Source organism: Rhinolophus ferrumequinum, chromosome 21 (assembly GCF_004115265.2).
Source record: "Rhinolophus ferrumequinum isolate MPI-CBG mRhiFer1 chromosome 21, mRhiFer1_v1.p, whole genome shotgun sequence".
In the NCBI taxonomy this organism is placed as follows: Eukaryota; Metazoa; Chordata; class Mammalia; order Chiroptera; family Rhinolophidae; genus Rhinolophus; species Rhinolophus ferrumequinum.
This window is the reverse complement of record NC_046304.1, coordinates 38623619-38639523: the sequence shown is the minus strand read 5'-3', so window position 1 is coordinate 38639523 and position 15905 is coordinate 38623619. Positions and strand designations below refer to the sequence as shown.

Here is a 15905-nt window from a genome sequence, read left to right as displayed (position 1 = left end):
AGAACTGTTTCAGAAAGTGGCAAGAACAATGGGATCAGTGTGTTCAAAGCAAGGGGGAATATTTTGAGGGGGATTAGCAGCAATGTGTCTTTTACTGTAATAAATTTTTTTTATTTAAACATTCACCATATTTTTTGATCACACCTCGTACTTAAAATATTAAATATTAGCAGAGGTTATGTTTTGGGGTATGATATAGAGCTTTTTTATTTTAATTTTCTTATCTAAAAAAGCAAGTAGGTGTATCTCTACTCCCCTGAAGGCATCTTTTCTTTCCCTGCTGTGTGTCACACATGAAAGAATGTACCAGGATGATTAACCAAATTCAAACTGGTTCCAAGCACACTGCCAGATAATGGCATTTCTCCAGTGTATATTTGTTTTTATCCTGGCTTGTGACACAATCATTCAGTAACCTGCCCTGTTATTTCTGCCCTAAAACACCCCCTCCCTGTTAGGATTTTGACATCTCCTTGGGCCCCTCATTCCAGAAAAAGGAATTGTTTTACACTGTGGAAAAATACCCATTGAAATAGTGAAACCATTGAAATCTTTTTTCTACTTTTGTCAAGTGTAGATTTCAGACATCTTAGAAAATTTACTTCCCCTGTAATTAATCACCATTGGTATCACTTTATAACACAATAATTGAGTGAATATTTCTTAAAGAACCATGATAAGATAACACACCAGAGTATCAAATGGATTCAGTAGTGGGTGTCATTTATTACACATTGAGAGATGACCCAGTCAGTCTTAAGTATCTTTCTTAATATATCCTTCCTAGGATAAGAACCATTTTTCATCCCTATTTCTTTATGGGTAGCAGCTTACCATAACATTCCCTGTGGCCAGATGTGCCCCACTACTAAAAGGACAAAGGAAGCTATGTCTGCCATCGTATTAATAGATATAATGAATAAATTCTCGTCAACAATGCTGGATTTCTCATTTCACAACCAGATGCCCAGACCAGCTATTTGCTCTGAAAATTCGTACCTCTGTCTGTTTATATTTCTCTTGATCATTTGTGTACATATCCAGAATTCCCATTTATTCCTTGAAAATCAGCATTCCTTCTTTTGTTTAGCGAGTTCAGCTTTTCAGAGAAGGCTAAAAGGACCTAATCTTTCTTGCCATGAGCAATTCTGAGCTATAGATGAGACTATAAGTGGCTTGGGTACATATTGTCTTTAAATAAGCAAAGAGGAAAACTTCAGCTCTATTCAGACTTGCTGAAGTGTGGTAAATTTATTATGAAAGCTGCTGACTGTATTACACATGATTAATTCTGAAGCCCATATTAAGATGATCTTTTCAGCAGTTGCTCTTCTAACTGAACACTGTTTCAAGGCTGGGATTTCAGCAATTAATCAGTTCAGAATTGCTAATGATCCTGGCAGAGGGCAGTGGCAAAGGGGGGAGGACGTCATTAGCTTCTCTAGCCTGCCTTTTTCAGTGCCCTGTGGCAGTGGGGAGTGAGACAGCATGAAAGAAAGATAGCCTGATCTCCTGCAATATTGTGCAACACATAAATATTGGCATGGGTGGTGATGGCTGATAAATGATGGCCCTTGGTAATCAGAGTTATTTACCAAACAGTAGCTACTAATTACGTCAACTGTGTCCATAACGGATCTGGTTAATTTCTTTTACTGCCTATTGATTTTTATTGGGTTGACAATAGCTAGAAGGCTCTAGATTTCTTTTGGGAATAATACGAGTCTCTTCCAGTCCTTCTCCTTAAGAACAATTGATAGTTTATGCACTCTTGATTTGAATGTTTTAAAGTAACTATCAGAGGGAGAAGGTGTCATCTTATTTTTAAGCCACATACATGTATATGTATATACCAAGTTTCCCCGAAAATAAGACCGAGCCGGACAATCAGCTCTAATGCGTCTTTTGGAGCAAAAATTAATATAAGACCCAGCCTTATTTTACTATAATATAATATGATATATATGATATAACATAACATAATACCGGATCTTATATTAATTTTTGCTCCAAAAGACGCATTAGAGCTGATTGTCTGGTTAGGTCTTATTTTCGGGGAAACACGGTAGCATAACTTTCTATATTGGCTAGTTACCTCTTGGCTCATATAGTGTAGGCTGATGTATCTAAATTATAGTATAGTAAGAGTGTCACTCTATGAAGAAACTAATTGTCTTAGGGATTCAAATGATGTCTGCTATTAAAGGGAAAATTATTTTGCATCTTTGGTTATAGTTCATGTCTGCTAGCATGGACTACTTTAGAATTTCTTCTTCTGATTTATACATAATTTGTATTAAATTGCTATTTATTTTGAGGCTTCAGGCATGTTAGAAGAAACAGAATGCTTTTTCTGAGAAAAATGGAAGATAACTAATAACAAAACTAGACTAATAACTAAGCTGTATGCTAGAGGTGATTTATTATAATGTAATATTTGATTTGATTTCAGGGGCTTGTGCACAAGTTTGCCAGAAAACACCACATTGTTTTAACTGATCTAATTACCGAAGAGACTACTCATGTCATTATGAAAACAGGTATGCCAAGAACCTTTATAGAATATGTTGCATCTGTTGCATAAAACTGTGTGAAGAAATGGGAATATTTGGTAAGCGTAGGCTGGATAAAAGTCTTCCAATAATCAATCAATTACTAACTTATGGAAGAAAAATAATAGTTTTGCTACTTCCTCACCCCCTTTTCTTTTGGGTTAAGATTTGGTGTGTGGTGAGCCAGAACGATGAACCACTTCTGGTCCATCCTCCCTGGGCTAGTCTGTGGGAAGGGCTTTCTGTAACACAGAGCCGAAGTCCTGGAGGAACAAGTGGGGCAAAGAGGAAAATGGGACAGAAGTGAGTCTTTATTCAAAATCTGGATGGTTGGAAACCCTAGCTCCATGTGCATTCCATGTCCTAGATCATTTGAATACTAGTTTCAGTGTGGTTGAGAATTTTTCAGGAAACAAGTCCAATGTCAGCTCTGAGGTAGCCTAGCATTTGAAAAAGGAAAAGGTGAAGGGGGAAATTGGTTTGTCCTATACCTTCCCCTTTTGAAATCCTAATTGTGACTCCCATGGTAACAGAGACCTTAGAGGCTTTTAGTTGACTATAAGCTAAATCTGGGTAAACATTTCAGGGCTGCGGAAAAGCTCATTTGAAATTGGGCCTCATTAATACAAGCCTCATGTCTGGAGCAAGTGAAGTAAAGATCCTGACCTCCCCCCCCCACACTGTATTCTCTGCTGATCCTGACCTTCCCCCCACCCCACTGTATTCTCTGCTGGAGTATCTACCTAGAAGATAGGTTGTTTTGTTTGTTTGTTTGTTTGTTATTACAAAGGTGTTTAGCTTCTTTGGAAGATATGTTTTGAGCACCATACTTTCTTTTTAAGCTGGTCACTGACATGTTAGTGTTTATTCAAAGGTAGATGATAAGCATGGAGAAAAGGAATTCAGAGCAATGTCAGTTGAAGAACAGCTGAAGGAATGAGAAGACTTAAGGGAACAAGACAACTGTCTTCAAATAGTTGAAGAGTTGTTATCTGGAACAGGAGTTAGACTTCCTCAGGGGCTCCAAGAAGCAGAGACCAGTGCATGCAGCACACAGCAGACGCAGATTATAACTCAGCTCTTAAAAACTTTTCTAAGGACAGCTGGGTGGCTCAGGTGGTTGGAGCACTGTGCTCCTAACACCAAGATCGCTGGTTCAATTGCCACATGGGCCAGTGAGCTGCGTCCTCCACAACTAGACTGAGAACAACGGCTTGACTCGGAGTTGGGGGGAGGGAGGACCAAAAAAAAAAAAAAAAAAAGCCTTTCTAACAAAATTGACTCCCTGGAAATCCAGTGGTCCACTCCAGGATGTTTCTGTTCACATGACTGCAGGTCCTTGAGCAGGGGATCCAGCCTCCTTGGCAGGGGCACATTGCCTTAAGACCTCTAAGATGTTAGGTTTCTACTGTATATAGATCGTACCACAAAGTCAGAGGAGAATACTCACAGGAACCAGGTGCCAGAACAAGGTACCTCAAACTAAGTAGTATTTTAGAGATGAATGTCATTCAAGTTTAATATATCTTAAGCGATAGGTTTGGATCAAAGCTGCTAGAAGGTGAAAAGGAAACTTTAAAATGTAAATTAAATCTAAAGTAATTCAGTCTTTAAACTCAAAGATAGTACAACACTGTTGAACTAAAAATAAGCTGAATGAAATTTCTTAGTTTAAAGCATATTATTAAATCCTCTTTTGCAGCAGTTAAACAAAAAGCTATAAAATTGTGATGAAAGGGAAAAAAATTTTGACAATTTGTGAAGAATTCTGAGGGAGAATGGCTGTTGCTGCTAGGATTTAGTTAAATACATTTCTCCTGTTTAAAACTAAGTGTTCTTTCTTCAGTTTGCTTAGTTCTTCAAAGGAGTCTTTTGAAACACTAGGAAATAAACAGAAGTGATTCTTCAGCTACTGCTTTCTGAAATACTTAAGTAGAAAGGAGAAAAGCTACGAGATTACTCTGTATTTTCCTGTCCCTCTCAGGGAAATTAGGAATTAGGAGGTTAGGGTTTCCCAGGGAGAAGTTCTGGGAGTGAAAATGTGTCACTTATATTGCCATTTCAGATGCAGGATTTCAACAATACTGTTTTCTTCTCCTTTCACATGTTACCATCTAGTAAAACTGGATTTTCCCACTCACGGGTGTCAATATTACTGATGTGGATAATTCCTTGAACATAGTGTTGGATGTCTGTAGCTAGTCTTGACATCTAGAAGATAGGGCAGACATTTCCTCTGGTGTTAACTTCATATCGGCCTTTTCCAGGCTTCCTTCCAGGTAAAGGCTGCTGGTTATCATTAGGGGTGCTTCCAGCTTCTGAGTCTATCACCAGGGGTGTTGGAATCATCAATCCAGGTTGATTTCCAGTAGCATATGGACCTGGAGTTCTTTAGCATCTTATGGCAGCACTTCCTGACTTTGTTTTCAACTTCTATTAATCGTTGGGATGTTTTTCGTTCTGCAGATGTTGAGTTTGTATGTGAACGGACACTGAAATATTTTCTCGGAATTGCAGGAGGAAAATGGGTAGTTAGCTATTTCTGTAAGTACAATGTATTTCTCCCTTCTTTTAACACCTCAGAATTGCATTTTTACACCTAACATTTTAACACCTAAGGTTTTTGCTGATGCCAAATCTGAATTACCAAAAGGTCTTTAATGATAACACTAAACTAGCTTTATCTTGAATGCATATCTTTGTTCAGATAAGCTGGTGATGCTGGGAAAATGGATTTCTTTTTATAACTAATAGGACCTAATCTGTTCTAGCAATGTTAGCATATAAACTAGGGATTTATTTAATAGTAGGCAGAAATCCATCTGCAGCAGGCACTTTTATGTTTGGATTGAGCATTAACTGTGTCTCCAGAAGGAAATTTCTGCTACAAGCCTTATTAAAATGCTGACTTTATAGAGAGGACCTCCACTCTGTATTATTTCTTCTGTGCTCTCATGTGATTGCTTCACCATCCACCTCTGTAAAAAGAGCATATTCTTCTGCGTTGTGACCTGTCTTTGTGATCTTTTTAGGGGTGACCCAGTCTATGGAAGAAAGAAAGATTCTAGATGAGGTAGGTACTTTGTGTTATAAACTAATCAGAAAGACTTGGTTAGTTTATGAAACCATAGATTATGCTATTGAGTCACATAATCACCGAAAATTTAGCTGCTTCCTTCCTCGGACCACTTTCCACGGGTTTTCCTTGATGATGGGGATCAAGAGTTATGCAGAGCAAACCCAGAAATTCTGTGTCCTCGCTCATTTGTTCTAAGTTTCAGCAGAAATAATCCTTTCCTCAGAGAAAGGAAAAATCAAGCAGGAAAAAAGACTCATAAGCAAAAGAAATAGGCCCACCTAAATCTTACATGCATACACCTTTGTAGAGAATTGTGTGTTCAAGGTTGTTGAAGAAAAATCCTTCATATTAATATGCAAATGTATCTGTTTAGAAATCAGATTCCTTCAAAGAGATACTACTCTGATACTGAGACCGGTGAGAGGGAAATAAGATGAGTGTGGGAGGAGGAATAATTTTAAAACAGCCGTCTAAGAGCTGCTGATGACAACAGATCAGGCAATGTAAAATTAACAAAAGCACTTTTAAACTGGTACACACTATTTAGCATATTCATAATTAATTGACGTTTTTGTTGGTTTTAACTTTTCGTTCAGTGACTTATATTATTGGGAGCTTAATATGTGCTGGGTGCCAAGAATACAGCAATAAACAAAACTGACAGGTCCCTGCTCTGGCGGGATTCTTGTTCTATTGAGGGGAAATACACATAATAAAGATCGCTTACGATACCAGTAAATAGGAAGAAATATACAGAATAGCAGACGAGGAATTAACTGGGGACAGAGGTTGACTACTTTAGTTAAGGAGACCAAGGATGGCTTCCAATGCTTGATCTGAGACCTGAAACACAAGAAAGTATTGGCCTTGAAAAATATAGATAATGTGTTGTAGGCAGAGGGACAGCAACCATAAAGGTCTTGAGACAGGAATGAGCTTGTTTGTTCAAGACAAATAGACTAGTGTAGCTGGAGAGTAATAAGTGGTGACTAGTATGTAGGGAGCAGGGGTTAGACAAGGGATTGGAAAAGGTCATAGACAAGGGCCAGATCGGGTAAGATTTGCTGTAAGTCATGGTAAAGAATTTGAATTTTCTGCATAGGGTAATTGGAGACATGGAGATGGTGAGAAAAGGTTGGTTTGAGATATATTTGGAGATAGGACTTACTAATGGGTTAAATTTAGAGGATGAGGCAATGAGAGGAATTGAGGGAGTGACGCTTTGGGTTTTGACCTGAACAATGGAATGGATGTTAATATTAGATAAGGAAGAAATGGGAAAAGGGCATAGTGGGAGGGGAGAAAGGCAGGAGGCAGGAGGAGAGCTCTGTTAGATGAGTGAATTTTGGGATTTAATACTAGTATATCTCCCAGTAGAGAGGTTAAAGAGGCACAGGGGTACAATCAGGACTATAAATATGAGAGTCATCTTCAAATAGATTACATAACAGCAACCTGTGGTTGTACTGTCATGACTATTTTTCTTCATAATAGTCTTGGCAACAGATGTGGTCTTCCCTACAATCTTGAGTTTCAGTCAGAATTGTTTCTAAGCGTTCTTCCCAAAATTTCTCCCAAAAGCTCTAACCTCCCCAGTCTCCTGATTTTTTCTTCCCTCGTCCTTGATCAGTCAAAGTAGTGATTATAAAAAAAACCTTTTTTTTTCAGTGTATTAGATGTATATTTTATAATGTTGGTTTCATTAACTAAACCTCTCAATGAAAATCTGAGAAGCCCACAGTTGATTTAAGAGATCAGGAATTCTCCAGTTATCTTTATAACAGCACAGTGTTAGCAGTTTAATCTAAATGCTAAGTGAATGTTTTGAGAGGAGATAGATGTTGAAAATTAAAATACATTAAGTCCCAGTGAGGTGAAAAGCCAATTGTTCATTTCTGCCCACAAAGATTTGCTTCAGGGAATTGATTTCAGCCGCTGAGATACTGGTCATTTCATCCAGTCCACCAGAAAGAATGATTTTGGGGGTGGGAAGGGTTCAAAACCTCGCCTGGTGATACTGTATTTCTTAAATATCATACATCTACTCTGCTCCCATTGAAGGAGGCTTCTCTTCCTCTGATCCCTGTGGTTTGGGTTTGGTTTCTTTCAGTGTGATTTTGAGGTCAGAGGGGATGTTGTCAATGGAAGGAACCACCAAGGTCCAAAGCGAGCAAGAGAATCCCAGGACAATAAGGTAAAGCCCTTCTCCCCATGTTGACAAAAACCCCCAAAACGGCCAAAAACCGCCATCTCTCTGCATTCCTGCCCGCTTCGCAGAGGTGGTCTCGTTCGTCTTGTAAGGGGTGTTATGTACTCACGGCTAGAGCACTAGCTAGGTACTTCTATATAGATAACTTTTTTTTTTTTTTTTTAGTTCTCCTAGCCCAACAAGATAAATAAAATAAGTATTATCTCCATTTTATGAATGAAGGACCTTAGAAATTTAGAGAAGCAATGTAATTTGGTCCACTCTGGGGTTCAAAGCTAAGTGGCAGAGCTGGGATTTGAAATAGATGTAAATCTAAGCCTTTGCTCTTTCCACTTCGCCATGGTGTCTTTCTCTAAAGCAGTTTGGTAAGTGCTGTGAAGGCTGATGTACGCAGTGGATGCGTAGACGTGAAAGTGATTGATAATCAATAGCTAATCTCTATAATGTTCACTATATGCCAGCTCTAAACACTCAACCATATTGTAACTGATTGATAATTTTACAGCAACCCTATGAGACATGTACTATAATTATGTCTATTTTATACATGAGAAAATTGAAGCTCAGAGAGATTGAATAAGTTGCCCAAGCTCACACCACAGTCTAGCTCCACAATCTGAGCTCTTAATGATAATACCATAGTTTCTTGGAAAGTTGTAGAAGGTTTCACCGAGGAGGAAAATAGATTAGTCTAACATCTTCGCAAATGAAGGACTAGAGACCCAGGAAGACTCAGTGACTTTCCCCAGATCATCCTGTAACACCTGATGTAGCCAAAACTATGTCCTTCTCTCAGGAAGAGGTCCAGGCAAGATCTCACACCTGCCTGTCAGGCCTGAGACAGCTGCTTTCTCAGGTCCCTGACTGAGTGCTCATGTTCCCTGTCTGCATTTCTTCCCCTTTCAAGTATGCACCATCAGACATTGCAGAACACCCTCATACGGGCCGCCTTCTGTCCCTTTACAGAACTTGAGGGAGAACCAACAGAGGTGATTTTCCAAGGAAAACTAATGTGGGAGATGGTCACAAATCAAGCCCTGGGACCTTGAACCTTTGGGGTCAGCCCACCCTCACCCTCTGAACCTATCAAGTAACTTCCAGATGCCAAAAAATGCTGCTGGTCCTATTTCTGCGTCTGCCTTCAACCCAGGGGAGCTCTGTATGAGCCAGCCATTTGTGTTTATTCCACTGTATGCAAGGCAGAATTAGCACCAGGCTCTCCCTCTTTTCAAAGGAAATTCCAGTGTGTGGGAGTTTTTCCTGCATTTGGGGTGGCAATGATGGAAAGTGCCAGATCAAAGGAATGACATTCTGAAGATACAAACTATCACCATAGTATTTTCCTGTGGAAGAGAAATGTATTTGTGGAGGTGAAACTTCAAATTTCTTATCTCATAACTAGCTATCCTCCTCAATGAGTGTCAGCCTGGACGTAAAAATTTCTAATCTTTTGTACTTTTTACAGCAAGATTTGGCTCCAGCTGATTGCCTGGGGAAAACTTTTAGAATTATGAGCATCTAGGTCCTGTCAACAGGTTGGGGATGCAGTTTATTCATATGGTGAAGGTGCAGATGGAGGCTGTCACTTAAAACAGAAACAGATTTGTCTCGCTGCCCTTTCTCATTCCTCTGGCTGTAGTTGGGAGTGGGGGGAGGGTTTCCTAAAAGGTAGTCAGTCACATGTTTTTAGCTTCCTGATTTTTCTATCCCAGTCTCTCTTATTTGAAGCAAGATGAGTTCTAGAACCTAGGCGATTTTCTTTTTAGTGGAATGGGGAGAATGAGGGTTACTCAAATGATATATATCCAGCCAACTGGCACAACTTTAGATTTCTTCTAAATGATACCCAAGTTCTTCCCTAAGAACCGAAGCCAATGCATGTCTAAGAATCTGCCTGTCCAACATCGTAGCCGTCAGCCACATGGGGCTATTTTAAATAACTAAAATTAAATAGAATGTAAAATTTAGTTTCTCGCCCATCCTAACCACATTTCAGGTGCTCAGTAGTTACACGTGACTCGTGGCTACCTTCTTAATCCACATATAGAACATTTTCATTGTCACAGGAAGGCCTTTGGGTCAGTGCTATCGAGGTTCCTAGGAGGTGCAGTGGGATCAGTGTCTCCTGGAAACCAGGCAGTGAGGTCAGCTCGATAGATGAGGAGAGGCAGAACAAGGCTTCACTTCATTGTCCCTGAAGGAACATGGGCATTCTCGGGGCAGTGTGAAGGCAGGAACACATGCTCAGGACCAGAAGGAAGTCGGAGCACGTGCATTTACACGGAGACCTCTGCCAATTACGGTTATGGTTAGTATCGATGTACCCAGTCTGGATTAACATCAAACGTTGGCTAATAGCTGAATTTCTTGCCATGAAACAAGAGAGGGACCTTTTTTCCTTTTTCTCGTCTCTATCAAGAAGTGAAGTCACCTGGAAAAGGCCATCAGGGAGGAGCCTGGGCCTGACTGGTGGCAAGGTGGGCTGCTCAGGCCTTGAGTGACAAAGCATGACTGTAGAGTGGATCAACTACAGACGACTATTTCAAAAAGGTCTTTTAGAATCCACCAGTGTTCTGGACACTGGACCAGTTTTCTTTGGGAAGTGTAGCAGAAATTGTCAGGTGGTAAAGAAAAGGAAAAAAGTTTTTTTCATTCTGAGTTTCTTTATATTGTTTTTTATAAAACCCATCCTCTTTTATAACTAGTGTTTTTTTCTCTCCATCCTTCTGTCCTTGGCTTCTCCCAGATGTTCAGGGGCCTAGAAATCTGTTGCTATGGGCCCTTTACCAACATGCCTACAGGTAAGAGACTGGAAGAACAGCACCAGCCTTTCCCTTACTTAGTGCAGTGTTACAGGAGGGATTATTGTATGGGGGTTCCTCAGATTGGAGAGAGGTTAGTCTGTTTCCCTGCCACCTGTCAGACAAATGTTACCCTGTGACCAAAAATAACTAGCCCTGTGCCCCTTCTCAGGAGCTAGAAGGCAGTGAAGAATTAATATCTAGGACAGAGAATGTTCTGTGCCCAGATGGGGTAGAACTGCCCTTACTGCCCTTTGCTCTAAGAAGCGGGTGGATAATAAGTTAGGGAGAGAGTTCTCTTCCTAAACCATCTTCATTTGACACAGAAAAGAAAGCACAGCAGCTGCATAAGCCCTATGGGCGTGGAGCCCCATATAGGCCCCAAGCAGAGGAAGACTCTTGCTGAACACTTTGCTAATGAACTTTGACACTGAATGTGATGTTACGTATAGGAGTGCTGTGGGGTTCAGCTCTGGAGTTGTACACACTGCAGCTCCGGTGTGGATTGATTTAGTTCCTTCTTTTGGAAACAAAGGCCACCCACCTTTGCTTCTGTGCCCATTTCTGCCCCAGGGATCAGGCCCTCTTACTCCTCAGAAGACGGCCTTAGCATCTGGTCAGGGACAGAAGCGTGACAGTAACAAGAACCTGAAAAAGTAATTTTGCTTATGTCTTCTTTATTGGTTATTGATTGGATTTTTATGAAATTTCCAAGTGCCACACTCAAAGGCTTCTCTGTGGTTTTGTACTTTGGTGTAATGAAAACCAGAGTCTCACAGCTATCATTTTGGAGGAGAGTCAGTTGACCTCAGAGCACTCAGACAAACAGAAGCACCTCAGCCATCCCCAGAAATGGGCTGACAGAAAAGAGCATTCACCCACTGGTCATTTCTGTGCTGATTTTCCAGGTGCACTGGAACATTTCTGTAACCTCTCCTGAATTCTAGTCCCCTGAGTGTGTTGATTGCAGCTTAGCATGTAGCCTTTCCCAGCTGATGTGCTGAGTCTCTGTCCAGGATGAAAAGGTTTTTCTGTTTTGTTTTGTTTAGTTTTTGACTGAATGAATTATCTTCCTGTCTCTCAACATTGACAGTAATTACTACTGAGTATGGTGCGCTCAGTGACTGATTATCAATTACCAACACAGAATTAGGCAAAAAGGGAGGGAAGGCAGGTGGGAGTTTTTTCACAGTACTATCTTAGCCAGCACTTTAGTCAAATTAATGTAAATTAGATCTTGGCTTTTGGTGTTTTTTTTCTCTTTAAAAGTGTTTTATTTAAGATACTATTAAACCTTAGCTACCAAATGGCCTTATGGGGACTGACAACCAGAGTAGGTAGCAAATTGACTTAGAATCCCTCCCCCTACTACAGATTCTAGCTTAAGGCCTTTCTGTCCCTTTGGGGCAGAGACACAGAGACTCCCACTAAGAAGTCCTACTGGAGGCTTTCATTCAGGAGAGTATGGGGTAGAGGGCACACGTTACATGTGCGGGTTGCTATGGTGATTTTCTGGTTTGAATATCCTGTTTAGATCAGCTAGAGTGGATGGTGCAGCTCTGTGGGGCTTCTGTGGTGAAAGAGCCTTCCTCGTTCACCCTCGGCAAGGTAAGCGTTTGGTGTCCTGTCAGAAGGGGAGGACACAGTATTAATATTCTGTCTGGAGATTGAGCAAGGCATCACTCATCTGTCCTTTCAAACCCCCCAAAGTAGCCTAAGAAGGCTTTCTTCACCCCAAGCCTTCTCTGATCACATGTCTGTGCCAGAAGACTCCATCGGTAAGGGAGGAACAAAGACCTGAGACTAGAAGTACTTAATACACTGAGGGCCCTGGAGCCCTTCCTTTTTGCCATGTGCCCTTTTCCCTTCTTTCTGTTTGCCCCAAAGTAGTCTGCTTTAGCAAACCATCAAGAAAAGGTGGGGTGGCTGGTTGGCGCAGTTGGTTAGAGCATGGTGCTATGACACCAAGGCTGCTACTTCGATCCCTGCATGGGCCACTGTGAGCTGCGCTGCGCCCTCCTTTGTTGTTGTTTTTTTTTATATAGTTTTTTTTTTTTTTTTTTAAGATTTTATTGGAGACGGGGAACAAGACTTTATTGGGGAACTGTGTGGACTTCCAGGACTTTTTTTTTTTTCCCCAAGTCAAGTAGTTGTCCTTTCAATCTTAGTTGTGGAGGGCGCAGCTCAGCTCCAGGTCCAGTTGCCATTGCTAGTTGCAGGGGGTGCAGCCCACCATCCCTTGCAGGAGTCCAACCGGCAATCTTGTGGTTGAGAGGACGCGCTCCAACCAACTGAGCCATCCGAGAGCTCAGCGGCAGCTCAGCTCAAGGTGCCGTGTTCAATCTTAGTTGCAGGGGGCGCTGCCCACCATCCCTTGCGGGACTAGAGGAATTGAACTGGCAACCTTGTGGTTGCGAGCCCACTGGCCCATGTGGGAATCGAACCGGCAGCCTTCAGAGTTAGGAGCATGGCCCTAACTGAGCCACCGGCCTGCCCCACCCTCCTTTTTTTTAAAAAAGAAAGAAATGGTGAAGTGACTGTTCCAAAAGTCCTATTCTGATACGCTCAATGTTTCCTTCCTGGGCATGCAGGGTACTTACCCAATTGTGGTCGTGCAGCCAGATGCCTGGACAGAGGACAGTGGTCTCCAAGGTAAGTCCTACTGTGAGCCTTCATCCAGAGGAGTATGGGATGGAGGGCCCAGGTTAAGGGTGCCAATTACTGTGGTGATTTTAGGTCTAAAGTTCCCATTTAGATCAGCTGGAGTAGATGGTGCATCTTCGTGGGGCTCCAGAAGCCCACAGACATGTACCTGTGTCATATGGAGTCCTGTGGGATGAGTTTGGTTCACTACAGGTTACCCAGTAATTAATTAACACAGTTCTTAGCATATCCTAGGTGCTCAATAAATATTTGAATGAATGAATGGCTAAAATGTCCTTTCAAAACTTTATTTTGCATTATAAAAGCAATGCGTGAACTGTTTCCACTGGGGTGGTTAAATATGAATGTTCATCACCTAAAATAGAAATGAGCACAGATATAACCAAAGAATTCCAGTAATCCCACTATTTGGAGATGATCACCATAAATTTCTTCCGGGCATGTATGCGCGTGTATATACGTACGTGTGTGTATATATACATGTGCGCACACACACACATAGATTTTGTACAAATGTGATCATGCTCATCGTTGCTGTTGTGCATTTTCACTTAAGATATTGCAAATATGTTTCCACATCATTAAATTGCAATGCTGTTTTGCTTTCTGTGGTGGCTTTTCCTTTATCAGATTGGAGCTCATGTTAATAGAGTTGTCAGAAGCTGTAGGCTTTCACCAGCAGTCATGCCTCGAGTTTCTGAGTAAGGTCCTGTGTCCCCAAGCATTGCTTAAGATTGACAATTTTGCTCCTACCTGAGTAACCCCGAGCTCAGAGTAAACTGACTAGAGACCGGTCTGGGAAAATGTGAACTGATACTAATCTCTGCTTGTTTTCTCTGTTCTCAGCGATTGGGCAGATGTGTGAGGCACCTGTGGTGACCCGAGAGTGGGTACTGGACAGCGTAGCCCTCTACCAGTGTCAGGAGCTGGACACCTACCTGGTACCCCAGATCTCCTGCTGATTCCAGCCAGCCATGTGTATAGTGTACAGGGTCCATCTCCACAGGACCCCCAGCATGAGCTGAGGAAATGGCCTTTTTCCAGGCCCTGGGAACTCCTCTTCAATCTTTCCACAGTCCCAGTTACTAAATATTTTAGGTACATCAGCCTGAAAAGAATTTCTGGCTATGCAGGGGTCCCTTAAAGATTTTCTACTTCAAGCCTCCCTTTGAAATCTGCCATGAGCACAAAATTGCGGTGATTTTTTTACCTGAAAAGAATTTAAAATCATTTTAAATGCCACCAATTGAGTAAGATGCTGACTCATTTATCAGCCCTATTCCCTGTGCTGGGGCTGTTGGCTTAGAGCTGAGGGCACAGAGTGGCTGGCCTCAGGAGAACAGATGGTTTCCCCGAGTTTGTTTCTCTAAAACCCTATGTTCATAAAAGCCAAGACTCGGGCCCTTCAATGGAAGGTGATCTGTGGTGTGACTTAACATCAGAACAGTCCTTGGCAGCTCTCAAATGGAGCATTGGGAAGGGGATTCAGAGGCCGGCAATGGATAGAAAGATGAAACTTGAGGGTTAGAGGAGAAGGGAGCCATGCTGACCCTGATCTCCAAAAGTCTCGGTAAGAAATGGTGTCCAAAGAGTCTTCTAATTCCCTATCAGTAATAAATAAAATGTTTACTGTCGTAGCTCTGATATGTAACCCATCCTTTTGAAAGAGAAGATCTCTGATATGAATGTTTCATGTCTGTAAAATGACAGATCCCACCAGGAAAGGAGCTGTTGCTTTCCTTGAGGTAATTTTTCCCCTTTGCTCCCTATTGCTGAGCTTCATAAATAATTTTGTTTGCTGAAGAAAGAGAAAGTGTTTTTATAAACTCATGATCCGGGACTGTTTATAACTGTTGGAGGGACTAGGTCTTCCTCAGCCGCCAGTGTGTGAGGGCAGCGTAGACTTGCTTGTACAAAATACGTTTTGTAAATGTTGTGCTGTTTACCTGCAAATAAACTTAGTAGCAAACACTTGCACCACATGACTATTTTCGCGGCTCACGCTCTCATTGCCTTTTCACTGTACTTTAGTCTCCTTGTCTGTAAAATGAGGGTAGTAATAGTACCTACCTCCTAGGGTTGTTGAGGGGATTTCACAACCTGTTGTGTTATTTTCTGTTGCTGCCATAACAAATTATCACAAATCTAGTGGCTTAAAACAGTGCCCTGCATTCCTTTCTAGAGGCTCTGGGGATTAATCCACTTCCAAGCTCATTTCATGTTGGCCAAACTGTTCCTCACAGTTGTAGGACAAAGATCTTGTTTCCTTGCTGGCTGTTAGCCAGAGGTCAAACTTAGCTTCCCACATTCCTAGGCTCATGACCCCTACCACCATGGCTGTCAAGTCTTTCTCACGTTTGGGCTCTCTGACTTCCCTTCTGCTTCATCTGTCTAACTCCTGCCAGAGAAATTTTTTTTTTTTTTAAGATTTTATTGGAGAAGGGGAACAGGACTTAATTGGGGAACAGTGTGTACTTCCAGGACTTTTTTCCAAGTCAAGTTGTCCTTTCAATCTTAGTTGTGGAGGGTGCCGTTCAGCTTCAAGTTGTTGTCCTTTCAGTCTTAGTTGTGGAGGGCGCAGCTCAGCTCCAGGTCCAGTT

The 15905-nt window shown here is 41.5% G+C and overlaps 1 protein-coding gene across 4 annotated transcripts in view; it reads left to right on the top strand.

Moving 5' to 3' along the window:
* Nucleotides 1–15275, top strand: part of BRCA1 (BRCA1 DNA repair associated) — a 51418-nt gene extending 36143 nt beyond the window's left edge. For all 4 annotated transcript variants that reach the window (XM_033091590.1, XM_033091591.1, XM_033091588.1 and 1 more), the window contains exons 16-23: nucleotides 2453–2540; nucleotides 5019–5096; nucleotides 5585–5625; nucleotides 7742–7825; nucleotides 10587–10641; nucleotides 12176–12249; nucleotides 13233–13293; nucleotides 14152–15275. In XM_033091590.1, coding sequence (XP_032947481.1) covers nucleotides 2453–2540; nucleotides 5019–5096; nucleotides 5585–5625; nucleotides 7742–7825; nucleotides 10587–10641; nucleotides 12176–12249; nucleotides 13233–13293; nucleotides 14152–14267 — 597 coding nt within the window. In that variant the 3' untranslated portion in view covers nucleotides 14268–15275. The remainder of the gene's footprint in view (nucleotides 1–2452; nucleotides 2541–5018; nucleotides 5097–5584; nucleotides 5626–7741; nucleotides 7826–10586; nucleotides 10642–12175; nucleotides 12250–13232; nucleotides 13294–14151) is intronic.
* Nucleotides 15276–15905: the final 630 nt, after the last annotated feature.